Source organism: Myxocyprinus asiaticus, chromosome 31 (assembly GCF_019703515.2).
Source record: "Myxocyprinus asiaticus isolate MX2 ecotype Aquarium Trade chromosome 31, UBuf_Myxa_2, whole genome shotgun sequence".
Classification (NCBI taxonomy): Eukaryota; Metazoa; Chordata; class Actinopteri; order Cypriniformes; family Catostomidae; genus Myxocyprinus; species Myxocyprinus asiaticus.
In genome coordinates, this window is record NC_059374.1 from 22,071,590 (window position 1) to 22,089,137 (window position 17,548).

At 37.9% G+C, this 17,548-nt stretch overlaps 1 protein-coding gene across 2 annotated transcripts in view; it reads right to left on the reverse strand.

Moving 5' to 3' along the window:
- LOC127422572 (protein-tyrosine sulfotransferase 1-like) overlaps positions 1-17,548 on the reverse strand; it is a 63,758-nt gene that overhangs the window by 24,983 nt on the left and 21,227 nt on the right. For both annotated transcript variants that reach the window (XM_051666210.1, XM_051666211.1), the window contains exon 3: positions 6,016-6,214. In XM_051666210.1, the coding sequence (XP_051522170.1) occupies positions 6,016-6,214 (199 nt within the window). The remainder of the gene's footprint in view (positions 1-6,015; positions 6,215-17,548) is intronic.

The following is a 17,548-nucleotide window of genomic DNA, read 5'->3' on the forward strand; positions in this document are numbered from 1 at the left end:
GTCGGACTAACAGACCTAGATAATGAAAATGTAGCTTGGCTTCCTGCAGCATGTTCATGTTAATCAGACTGCAATTGGCCTCGGCATTGTGCACATGCATGTTCTGAAAAGACAGAGGTGCCACGCGACTTATATTTAACCTGTTGTACTTAACGTCCTTCTTTCAAATATTTGATTATGCATTATGTCATGTATTCTTGGATAGACCGATAAAGAAAAAAAAGCTGAAGCTTGGTTATGACTTCGCATGTAAATGTATTGATTTTGAGCAATCAATGATAGTTTGCGCAAGTAATCATAACACTGAAACGTTTCTGAAACAATCATTGTAAACTGACCAAATTAGCCTCAAAATTGATCCTTTATCTCAGTAAACATTAGTGAAGAAGTGCAAGGAATCATGGAGAAGGAACAGTTCAGAACATGAAGTAATCAGCATTCTGTAAGCTTCTCATTAGAGAGGAATTACCTGTAACAAAGTGAGATTAATGGGGAATAATGCTAATGTCAGAACGGCTGATCAATCAACCAACTTGCTTAGGAATAGAATGCACATTTATTAAGCTCTGACAGCAACAGGCTGGATCTATATCCACCAGTGCACCATGAATCATCGGCAATCAATAACACCAGAGAAATTATGATAGTTTGTTTCTTTCATTTTTTACGCCATGCCAGCTGGCTATATTCATGGCGGGAACCAGGTTTAGTTGTTTAAAATAGTTAACTAAGTTAAATGAGGTGTTTAAGATTCATTTTTCCTAAAAACCTTAAAACTAAATTTGGATTCACTTGATTAAAAACCTTTTCAAAAGAATCAACTGAATAATACAGGTTCCTCAGATGTGTAGAGGTATGACAGTCCAGTAAAATATGTTTAATGGATAGTGGGTTCTGACAAGATGAGCACTTTGGTGAATTTTCTCCTGATAGTAAAAACTGGTGTGTGAGTCTTGTATGTCCTATTCAGCATCGTGTATAAGCGATTATTAAAAGGGAACACATATCTTGTTCCAACAAGATTTACAGGTGCATCTCAATAAATTAGAATGTCGTGGAAAAGTTCATTTATTTCAGTAATTCAACTCAAATTGTGAAACTCGTATATTACATAAATTCAGTGCACACAGACTGAAGTAGTTTAAGTCTTTGGTTATTTTAATTGTGATGATTTTGGCTCACATTTAACAAAAACCCACCAATTCACTATCTCAAAAAATTAGAATATGGTGACATGCCAATCAGCTAATCAACTCAAAACACCTGCAAAGGTTTCCTGAGCCTTCAAAATGGTCTCTCAGTTTGGTTCACTAGGCTACATAATCATGGGGAAGACTGCTGATCTGACAGTTGTCCAGAAGACAATCACTGACACCCTTCACAAGGAGGGTAAGCCACAAACATTCATTGCCAAAGAAACTGGCTGTTCACAGAGTGCTGTATCCAAGCATGTTAACAGAAAGTTGAGTGGAAGGAAAAAGTGTGGAAGAAAAAGATGCACAACCAACCGAGAGAACCACAGCCTTATGAGGATTGTCAAGCAAAATCGGTTCAAGAATTTGGGTGAACTTCACAAGGAATGGACTGAGGCTGGGGTCAAGGCATCAAGAGCCACCATACACAGACGTGTCAAGGAATTTGGCTACAGTTGTCGTATTCCTCTTGTTAAGCCACTCCTGAACCACAGACAACGTCAGAGGCGTCTTACCTGGGCTAAGGAGAAGAAGAACTGGACTGTTGCCCAGTGGTCCAAAGTCCTCTTTTCAGATGAGAGCAAGTTTTGTATTTCATTTGGAAACCAAGGTCCTAGAGTCTGGAGGAAGGGTGGAGAAGCTCATAGCCCAATTTGCTTGAAGTCCAGTGTTAAGTTTCCACAGTCTGTGATGATTTGGGGTGCAATGTCATCTGCTGGTGTTGGTCCATTGTGTTTTTTGAAAACCAAAGTCACTGCACCCGTTTACCAAGAAATTTTGGAGCACTTCATGCTTCCTTCTGCTGACCAGCTTTTTAAAGATGCTGATTTCATTTTCCAGCAGGATTTGGCACCTGCCCACACTGCCAAAAGCACCAAAAGTTGGTTAAATGACCATGGTGTTGGTGTGCTTGACTGGCCAGCAAACTCACCAGACCTGAACCCCATAGAGAATCTATGGGGTATTGTCAAGAGGAAAATGAGAAACAAGAGACCAAAAAATGCAGATGAGCTGAAGGCCACTGTCAAAGAAACCTGGGCTTCCATACCACCTTAGCAGTGCCACAAACTGATCACCTCCATGCCACGCCGAATGGAGGCAGTAATTAAAGCAAAAGGAGCCCCTACCAAGTATTGAGTACATATACAGTAAATGAACATACTTTCCAGAAGGCCAACAATTCACTAAAAATGTTTTTTTTATTGGTCTTATGATGTATTCTAATTTTTTGAGATAGTGAATTGGTGGGTTTTTGTTAAATGTGAGCCAAAATCATCACAATTAAAAGAACCAAAGACTTAAACTACTTCAGTCTGTGTGCACTGAATTTATTTAATACACAAGTTTCACAATTTGAGTTGAATTACTGAAATAAATGAACTTTTCCACGACATTCTAATTTATTGAGATGCACCTGTATTTCTCGTAATTTGTTGTTTAAACATCGATCCCACTCCGACTGCCATTTGTTTTTGATATATACATTCAGAGTTGGTTTCAGATCTGTGGAAGGTATAGGGCATTTTACTGGTTCAGTAGATAGTGCTTCTCTGGCAGCTCTGTCTGCTTGTTCATTACCGGAGATTCCTGAGTGTCCAGGTACCCAGCAGAAAATAATATGAAAACTCTTTGCTTCAAGAGATGACAGTTTGATTAAAATCTTCACGATTGTTGGGTGATATGTTTTAGTAGCTTCCAATGCTTCAAGACATGATTTTGAATGAGTTGTTATTAAAAAAAAAAAAAAAAGTTGTGGAGCAGTCTCAATAAACTTCAGTGCCAGCAGTAGAGCGTTTGCCTCTGCAGTGAAAACTGAACTTTGGTCAGGGATGAGGATACCCTGACACGGTTTGTTGCAAAGATTTTTCCAGATTTAGATCCATCTGTGTATATTGGGATATGTTGTAGGTATACTGCTCTTATATCCAGAAATTGTTGATGGAAATCATTCGGATGCGTTTTGGATTTTTGGCTCCTTGTTAAATCCAGATGGATTTTAGGCTTTTTGAGATCCAGTGGAGGAATTTTGCAGAAATGTGTCTGTTCCACACTGATTAGATCCACTTTCAGATTCTCCAGATGGGTTTTTATACGTAGGCCAAATGGATGAATGAAACTTGTTTTTTTTTGTTGTTTTTTTTCAAATATTGTTGAATGCTGAAGTGGGAAAACTGCTGAATAGGCTGGGTTTTCTTTATTTGTTTTAAGTTTGGTTGCATATTGTATGGCCAACTTTAGGCATCTGATTTCCAAGGAAGGTTCATTGGCTTCCGCATAGAGACTTTGGATTGGTGATGTTCTGTAGGCTCCCAAAGCTAGTCGTATACCTTGGTGGTGTACAGTGTCCAAAAGTCGTATGTATGACTTCCTAGCTGATCCATAAATGATACTCCATAGTCCAGCTTTGAGCGTACCATGGTTCTGTACAAGTTCATGAGAGTTGAGCTGTCGGTTTTGGATAAAACCTTTAAAACATTCATAGCTATAAAACATTTCTTTTTTTAGTGATTTAATGTGAGGAATAAAAGACAGTTTGTTGTCAAAAGTGATACCAAGAAACCTGTTCTCTTTAACAACTTTAATGGGGACTCCATCCATAAACAGCTCTGGTTCATTGTGCAGCGAACGAAGCTGACAGAAATGCATACAGATTGTTTTTGTTTGTGAGAACTTGAAACCGTTCTGTGTTGACCAGGAGTGCATTTTGTTTATCTTCAATTGGATTTTTTGCTCGATAGTATTCATGTACTTGCTCTTGTATCAAATGCAGATATCATCTACATATAAACTACAGAGGACATCAGAGCCAATGACTTTTGCAATGCTATTTATTTTAATACTGAAGAGGGTTACTGATAGGATACTTCCTTGAGGTACTCCAAGTCCTTGTTTATGTAGGTCAGACAAGGTGTTTGCCATTTTAACTCTAAAAAGTCTGTTCGATAAAAAACTTTCAATGAAGATTGGCAGTCGTCCTCTAAAATTCATTTGGTACAATTCTTTTAAAATTCCATGTTTCCATGTCGTGTCATTGGCTTTCTCCATATCAAAGAAGACAGCTACAATGTGTTCTTTTCTGGTAAAGGCATCACGAATATAGCTTTCAAGACAAATAAGGTGATCTGTAGTGCTTCGACCTTTCCTGAAACCACATTGGGCGTTACTTATGTGGTGTTTAGATTCCAGTATCCAGACCAGGCGATCATTGACCATCCTCCCCATTGTTTTGCATAAACAACTGGTTAAAGCTATAGAAAATATGATAGTAAGATAGATTCAGTGGAGTGTCAATTAATGAATGTATGCTTCTTTATAAAGAACAACCATTTCATCTTTATTATTGGTCTCTCAAATGCAATGAAAGATAGGTGTTTTTCTCTTGGTTAATCCAAACCATTTTAAGCCCCTTCCGAATAATAAAAAACATCTCAAACCAATGAACAGAAGGTCTTTTAATAAGCATTGACCATGTTTACATGCACTTAAGAAAACTGTTTATTCCAGGGTTTTTGCAGAAAGTGGCATTCTAAAACGTCATGTAAACGATAACGCAGATTACCTTACGCCATTTAAGGGATTAAGAGAAAGCGGTTTAACACCTAGGTTTCTCCTGGAGAAAGCTGCTTATGTGGCCATGTTAACACATAAACGGCATTCTAACAGGTTTTTGGGGAGTGCGCATGTGCGTGGAACAGACCAAATAACAAACGTCATAGGATGGAGCCCAATAATGAGTCAACAAAACATTTCTGGGAGAACAGTGGGAAAAGCACATACACTATAAACTATTCCAATTTATAAACACCACTGTAAAATATCAACGGCCCCTCACGTTTGCGTATATGCGCTCGTACATTGAGGGAATCCTGGAGTTTTACGTAAAGGGTAACCCCATTATTGAAGCGCAGTTCCACTGCAGGTCACGATAGAAAGGTAAGGTAACAAACACTGCAACTACTCTGGAATATCTGGAAATAAAGCGAAGCAACAGAATAAAATTCTTCCACGGATACCATGTTTGTTATTTACACAAACGTCATGGGGAAATTACGTTGCTGTGGAGAAAGCTGCTTACTGATCGATCCGCATGTATACAGGGGTAAAGAGTATGTCGCTAATACAGTGCATGTAAAACGGAATGCTGCTTTCTCACAATAACCTGCTTTCTCGCAATAACCCACTTTCTGGTGTTCATGTAAATGTAGTCACTGCTTGAAAATCAACTAAGGACACAGAAGAACTAAGTGGAGATGTAATGGCTCACATACAGACTTTCCAATCTGCATAACTGCTAATCCCAAATGCGCAACTCACACTTAAGTGCCCATTTCAGCACATGGAGCTGTTTTCCCTTGCAGGCTGTCTGGAATGTTATGGGTTTTAATACATGGATTAAAAGGGGTAAGAATAAGAACTAAGTGCAGAGGCTGAGCGATACGAAATCCTCTGATCCCAGTCTCATAACATGCCTTCTGATACAGCCTAGCTTGAGGAACAATTTTTAAAAAGCATACTTTGCAGATATGTCAGATCTTTTAATAGTGACATCACTTGGAAGCAGATGGAGGAAAACAGGGTTGACTTAGTGAGGTGATTTCAGGTAAAACTAGAGTTAAATAAAAAATAAAAAACTTGCCACAGAAGGTCTCCACCCAGCTGCAACAAAGCCCTTACATTAGAGACAGTTCACCCAAATATTAAAATTCTGTCATCTTTTGCTCACCCTTGTGTTGTTCCAAACCTGTACGAAATTCTTTTTTAACTTGAGGGGTTTGTTGCAACTGGGCACTGATTTTTTTTTGTGCTGTAGATGCACACTCACCCTTCTAGTATTGTCCAGGACAAGGGGGTCGGGCCGGCCGTAGTTGGGGGGGTTGGCGTGAGGATCATAGCCAAGCCTGGCCAGCATGGGGGCGATAACGGGCATGTCCCGCAGCACATCCGGGGGGATTTTACCCACCCACTTGGATAAGGCTTCCACATTGACAGGCTTGATCACTTGGTCTGTGGATCTCTCTACCCTGCGGAACAGAAAAAGAGGGGTGTCAATCAGGGCTGTACAGGGCAACAGTTTTCTTTGCGATGGCAAATTTGTACCCATTCACGTGTGTGTGTCAAGCACTTGAAAATCTGCAAACACCACCTGCTATGCATATTGTACACGAAAATCACCAGTTCCATTCTGATTGGCTGGATGCAATGTAACTTTTTTCAAAGTAGCAGGTGCACAGGTTTTTATCAGTTTGCCAGGCAAGAAAGTTGTCAATTAGTAATTAGTGGTTAACCAATATGTGTTTTTTTAAAAGGCTGAGACAACTATTTTAAACAATATTTACCCAAGGTTCACTCAAATATATTTGAAATTAGAAAAATGTACAATGTACTTTTTTAAGCCCACTATCATCTGTGGTAAAAAAGAAAGTGTAAAGTCTTGGTGTCAATGGAGCTCTGGAGAGCAGGAATATGTTTCCAGACACTTAACAGTCTTCTTACTACAGTCCACTAATTAGGCCTTATTCAAGAAAAACAATTAAAGAATGCTCCAGGCATCCCTTCACTTCAGACTGTGTAAATGCTTTAAATGAATGGCCTTTCACTCTCCAGGATCATCTCCCAGGCTGCCATGCATCACACTTCACATTCAACACTATACTCATATTTGATTAAGATAAGATGGCAGTGATGGAGATGAATGATTCTTGATCTGCTTGTCCAGATGTACAAATTACTGCATGAACTGGCAGAGTTAAGTAGCTTTATCCTGACCGTGTTGATATAGAATTAATTACGAGTAGATTTATTACCGATGTGCATATTACTGAACACCTACATGATCAAATACATTTCAGTCTAGTTTTATGCTTCGTAGGGAGCCTGTCCCAATTTACTAACAGCACAACCTGCTAAATAAGCTGCTTCCCTTAGTATTACCCCACCATAAAATGCTTGGATTGAAATTTGTGGAGATATTAAAAATTAAGCAGGCATTATGTCACACCCTGGGTAAATTATTCATATGTCTGACTCAGAAATGAATTATTTGCAAAGCAAGGGCTAAAGCAGTGTTGGTCAGGTGTTTGCTTATACAATAAAACATAGGAGTGGCTTACATGTTAGTTTACAATTCACCAATATTTGCTTTAAGAAGAAATTAACCCTTTTTCCGGAAAAATCAGCTTGTCACCCGTCACTGTTACCCTGTGAGATGGGAATAGCAAATATTGGAGGAATATCACAAAACCTGACAAGAACATGCACGGGTAATATTTTACACCAAAAATTTAAAGAAAAAAATAAGAAATTATATTTTGCATAAAACATATTTACAGAACTTTAGGACCATTTTTTAAATTTAATTATTTATTGCATTGTAATTTTTATGACAAAATGAAAGCATAAAGCACATCACTATTATTATAGTAATGCAAAACAATAATTTTATTTACATTTAAATTATGCAAAGTATTTGTATAAATAATGGTAGTATTTCTTATACTGCCTTTTTATTTATGCTTATATTAATATAAAAATTTTGGTTTCTGATAAGGATAGTTTTCATCACTATAGTGAGATTGAGATTTTTCTCGCATTACAGTAATGAGAATTTGGGGGGGGAAATGTGCTTAATAGTCAGGAAAATAAAATATGCAGAATATAATTTCTTATTTTTTTCTTTTAATGTTGGGGAGGAAATATGCTTGATTTTATCATGAAAAGAACGTCACAACTCTTAAAATCTTAATGGTCCTAAAAACAGGCTCAATTTTGTTTATGAAAAGTATGAAATGAGACCTGGACATGTTCTTTGTGAGCTTCACCCTATGTGGAATGCACTCGCTTTTCTTTTTTTGTTTCCAAAATCAATAGGTCTTGTTCTCTTGTTTGGAATGAAATAACTGTAGTCGGAGTCAGAGGCCATATTACCCCCATTTTTATAATTTCTTCCCCCATAGAAAGGACTGTTTCCAGATGGGAAACAAATTACTATACTACATCCCTATCTGCAGCCAAGACACAGGGGATTGCCAGCTCCACTCCCGCCCAACATCAGAGTGTTGTGTGAATCAAGTGAAAACCAGCCCAAGACTCCACAAGCATACTGTTTGACTCCACAAGCATATTGCGTTTTCTCTCTCTCTCTCTCTATCTATCTATAAGAGGCATATAGTGTTTTATTTTCATGGATATCTTCCCTGCAGTTCCATATAGGAGCAAACAATGAGTCAAAGTCAGTAGCAAGACTCAGGCTGGCACACATTAATAGTGTGTGTTTGTGTGTGCATGTTAAACCATGTGTACAACCCAGGAGGCAGTGTGACAACCTGTCTCATCATGCCTCCTCAAACATCACTAGGGCTGCCCAGCCTGAGCCGTGACTGTAGACAGCTGAGAGAAGTGAGTAAGCTGGACCTCATTCTGTGCTGGCACACTCTTTATGAGTACATACTCTGAAATCGCTAACTTTTTTTAACTTAATGAAATGCGCTTAAAGGAACAGTTCAATATAAAAATTCTGTCATCATTTACTCTTTTTGCGTTTCAACTTATGGGTTTGATGAGGGTGAGGAAATGACAGAATTTTCATTTTGGGGTGAACCTTTAAAGCAAGGTCATTCATGAAACATTCCGAATCGGTTTAAATGTGTTCCATTGTGTGGTCACAGAATATTATAAAGATTCTAAATAAACATTCGAAACATTATGCATTCCAGGACTTTTCTTTTTACTCTTATTCCTGGAATGCAGGAACGCAGCTGTGTTTGACTTATTGTGTTCACCTTCCCATCGCACCCTCCCCAACCTCAGCAGCGTTAGAGACCTGCCTCTCTCCCCAGGCACCACAAAGTCCATTTCTACTGGAAAGCAGCTCTTCTGTACATTTCATTGTTCAAGTCCCTGGCCAACGCAGTGCTCCACTTCAATAATCCATTTACACTGGAATTGCACTTCTTCTCTTACGTGATTAATAGATTTACTCCTTCCCAGGACAGAGAGAACTGTTTTCTTGTCTTTGCTCCAGTATTTTCCTCAGTGGAAAACTCAAAATCATTCATTAAAAAAAAAAACAGAAAAAGAAAGCACACGTAAGCATGGACAGGAGGAAAAGCAATTTTGCCGCTGATGCGTCATGCCATTCTCTAAAAAAATAGCATCCTCTGTTCTGCTGTTGCTATGGCCAACACATTCCAAACAAGGACTCGGCCTGCACTGACGCTAATTGGTATGAATCTTTTTATGATACATTGACACCCTTTGAGGTAAGATTTGCATCTGTAAGGTTTAAAAGCACAAACATAAGATGAATGGCAACAGCCTGGATGTGGCGGCAGTAGCAATAAAATAAGAACACAGAAAAGTATTAGCATTTCTATTACAATGTTAGGTATGGCATCTGTTTAAATTAATTATTTAATATCGTGATACTAACTTTAAATTAGGAGAAATTGCTTAGAAATATGCTGTGCAAATTAGTGCACAGCATATTTCTGTTCGACTACAACAGTCTATTTTTTATTGAAAACAAAATTAATTTGAAATGAGATCCTTTATATTTTCTTTTTGGCCTTTTGCCACTTTATACAATGGTCTCAACGTATTTGGACACTTAAAGGGTTAGTTCACCCAAAAATGAAAATTCTATCATCATTTACTTACTCTCATGCCATCCCAAGTGTGTATGACTTTCTTTCTTCTGCTGAACACATTTGAAGAAAAATAGAAAAATATCTTAGCTCAGTAGGTCCTTAAAATGCAAGTGGATGGTGATCCGACCTTTGAAGCTCCAAAGAGAACCGACAGTCAGCATAAACGGCATCCATACAACTCCACTGGTTAAATTAATGTCTTCTAAAGCGAAACGATCACTTTTGGTGTAAAAAAGATCAATATTTAAAGTACTTTTTAACTATTAAAAAAAAAAAAAAAAAAACTTCCGGTTCATTTTTGGGTGAACTATCCCTTTAAGCCACAATTAAACATGCATGATAAAAATATCAAATCAAGTGGCTTTTTTTTAAATTTTTTTTTTTTTTTTTTTTTTTAAAGAAATATAGCCCAAACACACTTCAAATTTCACAAAATTACATTTGTAAGGTTTCAAATGATAAAACAATAGATACGTATATTTTTTTAAATTAAGAAAAATAACACTGACACTTTTTGGTTGTGAAACTTTGTGGAACATGTCCATAGTTAATGTGATGAACTCCACATGTGACTGCTCTACTAGTGGACTTCATACATCCACTAAAACTGTCTTAGAGACCAGGGGGCGTATTACAGAAAACGTCCTATTTTAAGTTAAGATCTGATCAGTCAAGTTAAGATTTTTCACAAATTCATACTACAGAAGCAAATCCTAACTGTAGTTAGTTCTATGAAAAGGTCTAGCATTATTTGTTTGCAGATGCCACTTGGTCTGATATTTAGTTTCTTATAAAAGGACATTTTATTCAATATACATACATACATTTTAAGGTGTAGCTTCAGTTGTCCAAAACTGTCCCAATACATTTAGGGGGTCACTGTATATTTTAGATGAAAGCATAGAGAGGAATGGAAACAGTTGGAAGAGACAGAGCGGGCTTGGGATGTATATACCCAGATTTGAACTCGCATCACCCACATAAGCATCATAGCGCAATGTGTTGGAGTATGTGTGCAAGCCACTAGACCACAGCTCAGACAAATCAGAAACATTTAATTCTGAGAAGCTTTTTTTGTTCAAATAATGGGCTGAACAGTTAATCGAAATAAAATCGAAATTGCAGTATGGCCCAGTGCAATTATCAAACCGTGAGAGCTGCAATTTAATTAAATAAATAAATAGTCTGAATACGCTGTCCACTGTGCTGCGCTTATGTGCGCAGCTGTTTTGACTGTAGTGTTTTCTTAAATGCATGTAAACGGGGTCAATGTATTGCACATGGGTTTTAAGTTGTTTATGAGTGGTTCTGTGCTCGATAAGCACTTAATAATAATAACAATAATAATAATAATAATAATAATAATAATATGCAATAATAATGTATTTCTATAATAATTATTTAACTTAACATTATTATTTTTATTATATGACAATAATCCATTCAAGTTGACTGGGTTAAAAAAAGAAAACGATCTGACCCTTTTAAAATTGACAAAAAAAAAATGTGAACAGCGGACAGATGCAATGTGTTTGTGATATTGTTTCCTCTGTTTCACTGTTTTATTTCTTCATTTAGTTTGGTTCTTGGTTTGGTTTAAGAGCACTCAAGTGTGAATACCCCGTCTAGAACAGTATTTCCGGTCGGTAGTAGAGCAAGGACAAAACATGGTTTAATTTTGGTTAAAAGGGATCACTTATGCATTTTTTTATATGTTTATCATATTGCAGTTCAAATTGCAATCGAAATATTTTATTTTTAAATAACTGCAATTCCATTTGTCCAAATCGTTCAGCCCTATTACCTTATTTCCAGGGTTGGGGAGTAATGGAAAACATGTAACGGGATTACGTATTTAAAATACAAAATATAATTAACTGTATTCCACTACAGTTACAATTTAAATCATTGGTAATTAGAATACAGTTACATTCAAAAAGTATTCTGATTACTGAAGAGATTACTTTGCATTTTATTGTCATTTGTTTTATTTAATATTTAGTCCTTTCAGATGGAAAATATTTATACATATAAATGATGCGATCCAAAGTGCATTTGAACAGCGGTGAAACACTTTCTTATGATGTGTTACATTCATACGAGCAGACAGAGAAGTAAGTCTGAAGTAAGTTTGGAGCAGAAGAAATAGAAATAAACCTTGTGTAAATTGTCAGCTTTACGCTAAGCTAAAATGCTATTTCTAGCCATTTTACATACACGTTACCAGACACGATCATATTGTTTATCAAGAAAATTCACGTTGGATCATTATTTATTTCTAGTAAGACCTTTGATATTAGGGCAAAAATCTTATTCTTGATGATAATTTTTTTATTGTTTTCCTGTAAAAATATCTAAAAATCCTTAAAACAAGATCAATTTTATTGATCTTGTTTTAGAAACAACACTGCATAAGATATTTAGGTTTTTCAGAGAATGTATTTTTAACATGTGTATTTTGTCTTACTGTACTAGCAGAGTTTTTATAGTCAAAACAAGTGAAAAAAATCTACCAGTGCTGAAAAAGTAATCCAAAGTATTTTGAATACGTTACTGATCTTGAGTAATCTAACGGAATACGTTACAAATTACATTTTACAGCATGTATTCTGTAATCTGTAGTGGAATACATTTCAAAAGTAACCCTCCCAACCCTGCCTATTTCCAATAAAAGGTGAGTATCTCAAGTCTATCTTCACCACCCACATCCTATATGTACAGTGATCGCTCCAAAATCAACACAAATCACCATGCTGTCTATAAGCGGCCGGGTTACAGAGATGAAAGGGATAATTTAACTCAGCCACTGCTTGAGACATCCATTACTGAAGGCAAGAGCTATATGACAGCAGACGCTGCATATGTAGCACAGCGAGTGACACTCAGTGCTCTATCGCTGACGGTGGTGATATACTTGATTTTTACTGCATTCGTACAAACTAGGGATGGGTTATGATGATCAGTGGTTTTCATGTACGCAGTATGTACACATTTATATATTTTTAAGTTTTGTAATTTTTAGTGCCAGTGCTTTAATAAGTGTGCTGTCGCTGTTAGACAGTATGCATGGTAAAACCTTTACATTAACGAAGTGATTATTTGCACCCAGGTTGAACCATAGAAATTGGTATCAGTCACACGCCTTCCCTTTCTGGTCCGAGGCATGAGGGCTAATGGCTTTGTTCCGTGGCTTGCATCAGTCGTGTCTAGATTGTACCACTCATTTGATTGAAGGTTGGGTTAAGCCCTAACGGAAATTCTAACCATGACTGTATTAACCACTATTTGTGGTTACTATGGTTTTACAACAAATGCCATGGTTAATCTATGGTTACTGTAGTAAAACCATGGTTAATTTTCATGGTTTAACCTAACCCTAACTCCAAATACATTGAACACACAAAAAACACGCTGCAGTGGTGGCCCTATACTGTATGTTAGTATTTAAATTGGGGTACAAATAATATCTGCCACGATTTACACCGTGGTGTAAATTGCATCCACAATTATTTGCAGCAGGGTGCAAACAGCATCTGCCTTATCTTAATCCCCTTTAAAGCACCACTGCCATTGCCATACACATTCAGAATGAACGTCTTTGGCTGCTGCATTGCATTTAGCTGCAAAACCAGTCAAAAAACAGTGCGACTTTTAAAAACACATCAAGACCCCTGCATTTTGATCTATTCCACTGCACTCCGTCTAGCTGCTGAAACCAACCTACTTCATTTTGCGCTTTCTTACAACTGATAAGTCGCATTGTCATTGTCCAGCAACCCACCGACTAGTTGGTTTTGAAAAAACTGTACGCATCCCTAATACAAATACATAACCCTTCTTACCCGTTGATGCAGGGAGACAAACGCACACACACTTCTGCTGGAAGAGCAGCTTAATGGTCTCTGGCTGTTTGTCAATTATTCATGGTGGGTGCTAGAGCTTTTTGCCTGCGGTGTACTACTAAAGCCAGATAACAGAGCGCTCAGCTACATGGCTTGCTCATGTTAATGGCCAGGTCTGTTCCAATAGCTGCTTAAATCATGCATTCAGAACTGATGTTAAAGGTCAGACCCATATATGTTGGCCCATGCTCTGGTCAGAGAGTCAGGGCAAACCATAGTGGTGAACCACTGATCGATTGGGGGGGGGGGGACAGATAGGGACCTGCCGCTAACAGACTTAAGTGGAGTGAGCTTCTCCCCTGGCAGGTGTTGTGGGCTAAATTTAATGGACCTGCATCTGTACGTCCCCTATGGGGTTCTGTGTTTATCACCAGCCATTAGGGCCCTACAGGCAACCCTCTTTCTAAAATCATATCAGAGCCTTCTCTGAAATGAGCTATGATGGTTTCATTCCCCTCAAGGACTGCATAATGATGAAGGCTAGAGCCAGCATTTTTTTTGACTGCCTTTAACAGGAGCTCATCTGCTGGACTGCAGTTGACAAGAATTACTGCTCAGTATCAAGATTGAGAGGTGTTCTTGTATTTGAGCGCTGAAATATTGCTCCATGCACAATGCTTATATCGGTTACATAACTTTTAACCCATGTTAGGGTTAGGTTATGTAGGTCATTAGGTTCCGTTATGTTAAAATAAGGTATAAACCTATTTAATTACTGTTACTGGCATAAACTATTTAATTTATAACCACAATATGTAATGTGGTGGTGTGGTGTAGACAGTAGGGATGCCAAGGTGAGAGTTTTTGACTGATAAATTATAGTCTGCAAAAAAAAAAAAAAAAACGTTAACCAGTTTTACAATAATTTGCTAATTTTCTTATATGAAACAGCACTGAGGAAAAAAGTAATATTACAACTGAACGTGTTAGTGGACACGTTCCTTAGGAATATATGGATGCTAAGCGCAGCCGTACAACAGGAATACTGATAAATTCACAACAGAATGAAGCGCTTTAATGTAACCAGAGTGCACCACAGCTAAAAAACATTAAACTCACTAGTTGGCTGTTGGACGACTAGTGAAACATCCTGTTCCATTTGAAGGATGTGTACCTCTATGTGACTTCTGTCTGCATGTTTTACATCCCTCTGCTTCAGTAACCCTTATTAATTCAAAAGCTCCCTAACAGACAATTTAAGTCGCTTTTTTGGTGGATAGGAGTCTGGCATTTCGATTTCCTCTGAGGCTAAACACAAACTCCAAAATATCACATGAATTAAAAGTTCACGTTCAGTCCACAATACCTGGCCACGCATCACACGGACACTGTAAGAAACCAAAGTAACAGCTGCACTTACCACCCAGGCACAAGCACAATAAATTTTCACATTTAGGCTTGTACATTATATTATATTATATTATATTATATTATATTATATATATATATATATATATATATATATATATATATATATATATATATATATTTTTTTTTTATTAGGAACACTATGGTCCTAATAAAGTGCCCGGCATGGTCTTCTGCTGGTGTAGCCCATCTGCCTCAAGGTTCGACGTGGTGTGCATTCTGCTTACTACAATTGTACAGAGGGGTTATCTGAGTTACCATAGCCTTTCTGTCAGCTCGAACCATTCTGGCCATTCTTCATCAGCAGAACTGCTGCTCACTGTATGTTTTTTGTTTTTGGCACCATTCTGAATAAACTCTAGAGGCTGTTGTGTGTAAAAATCCCATGAGATCAGCAGTTACAGAAATACTCTGGCACAACAAATCATGCCACGATCAAAATCACTTAAACGATCGATTAAATATTTTCCCTATTTTGATGGTTGATGTGAACATTAACTGAAGCTCCTGGCCCATATCTGCCTGATTTTATGCACTGCAGCCACACGATTGGCTGTTTAGATAATTGCATGAATAAGCAGATGTACAGGTGTACCTAATAAAGTGGTCGGTGGGTGTATATATAAAATATTTTTAACCATGTGTAAATACAAAATTTCACAGTGTATCCATAGATTCTAAATTCTTATGGTTAAATTAACAGTGACATTTTTAATTGTAGTTAAAGGGGTCATGTCATTGTGACGATGAGGAGGGCGTGGCCGGGCCGTGAAGATGCATGTCCGGCGCTGAGTTGCCTAATCAGCTGGAGGGAGATAAGGGAAGAGCCGGGGATGCCAGAGAGAGAGAGAGAGAGAGAGAGAGAGAGAGAGAGAGAGAGAGAGACGCGTGTGTTTATGTTGCTGTGTTTGATGTTCTGTCTAACTAAATTTGTGTTGACTGCCCCTCTAGCAGCCCCTCGAAAACAGCCATATATATATTTGAAACACAAACGGAAGAAAATTAACCAGCTACACAAAAAAAAAATAAAATAAAATAAAAATGTCAAGCTTTACCCATAACGCATATCCAACACATTGCATCTGAATATATTAAACTGTTCTCTCAAGCACAGCAGCACCATGAACTATAAATATCAAACAGTCATGACATATTAAACATTCATGAATGGAATTGGTTTCTTAGTTTTGTGGCTGGGTCCAATAGAGTTTTTAACTGCCCCATCTTTCAATAACAGTTCCTTTGCAAAACTTGAATCATATTGTGACTGATTCACAAGCAATATACGCTGATATGAGCCGAACACACAAATAATACATGCTGAAAAACCAAATACCCATAATACAATCCACGGTGAAACATCACGCACATACAGTACTGTGCAAAAGTCTTAGACACCTAAGATGTTTAACAAAAACATTTGTCTTAAGATGGTTATTTATATCTTTAGCTGTAGTGTGTCAATAGGTAATACACATTTTAGACTCCCAAACATTCCTTCTGCAAACAGAATAGAAGAACATGTAGCCATGCAACAGATGGCATGATCCCAACAGAGACCCCCACTGAACATCGGGTCAGTCTGGGATTACATGAAGAGACAGAAGCAGTTGAGACAGCCTAAATATATAGAAGAACTGTGGCAAATTCTCCAAGAAGCTTGTAACGTCCTATCTGCCAACAACCAAGAAAAACTGTGTCCAGGTGTCCCTAGGAGAATTGGTGCTGTTTTGAATACAAAGGTGGTCACACCAAATATTGATTTAGCTTTTTTTTTTATTTTTAATAGACTTTGGATGATGTTAATTGAAAAATGAAAACTAATTATGGCACTATTTTTGAAGAAATCTTCACTATGCAACATTTTTCACAAGTGCCTAAAACTTTTGCACAGTACAGTATATTATCCAATGCACGGTGAAACATGATGCACATACATATCATCCTGCACTGATGCGTTCAGAAACTTTGTTAAACTTTAGTCACTACTGGGGGCCTGGGTAGCTCAGCGAGTAAAGATGCTGACAACCACCCCAGGAGTCGTGAGTTCGAATCCAAGGTGTGCTGAGTGACTCCAGCCAGGTCTTCTAAGCAACCAAATTGGCCCGGTTGCTAGGGAGAGTAGAGTCAGATGGGGTAACCTCCTCGTGGTCGCCATAATGTGGTTCGCTCTTGGTGGGGCACATGGGGAGTTGTGCGCGGATGTCACGGAGAATAGCATGGGCCTCCACACGCACTATGTCTCCACGGTAACGCACTCAACAAGCCACGTGATAAGATGCATGGATTGACTGTCTCAGACATGAAGAGAACTGAGATTCGTCCTCCACCACCCAGATTGAGGTGAGTCACTATGCCACATTGGGAATTGGGCATTCCAAATTGGGGAGAAAAAAAACCTTTAGTCACTATTTCCTGATGTTGGGATGCTTCAACAGAG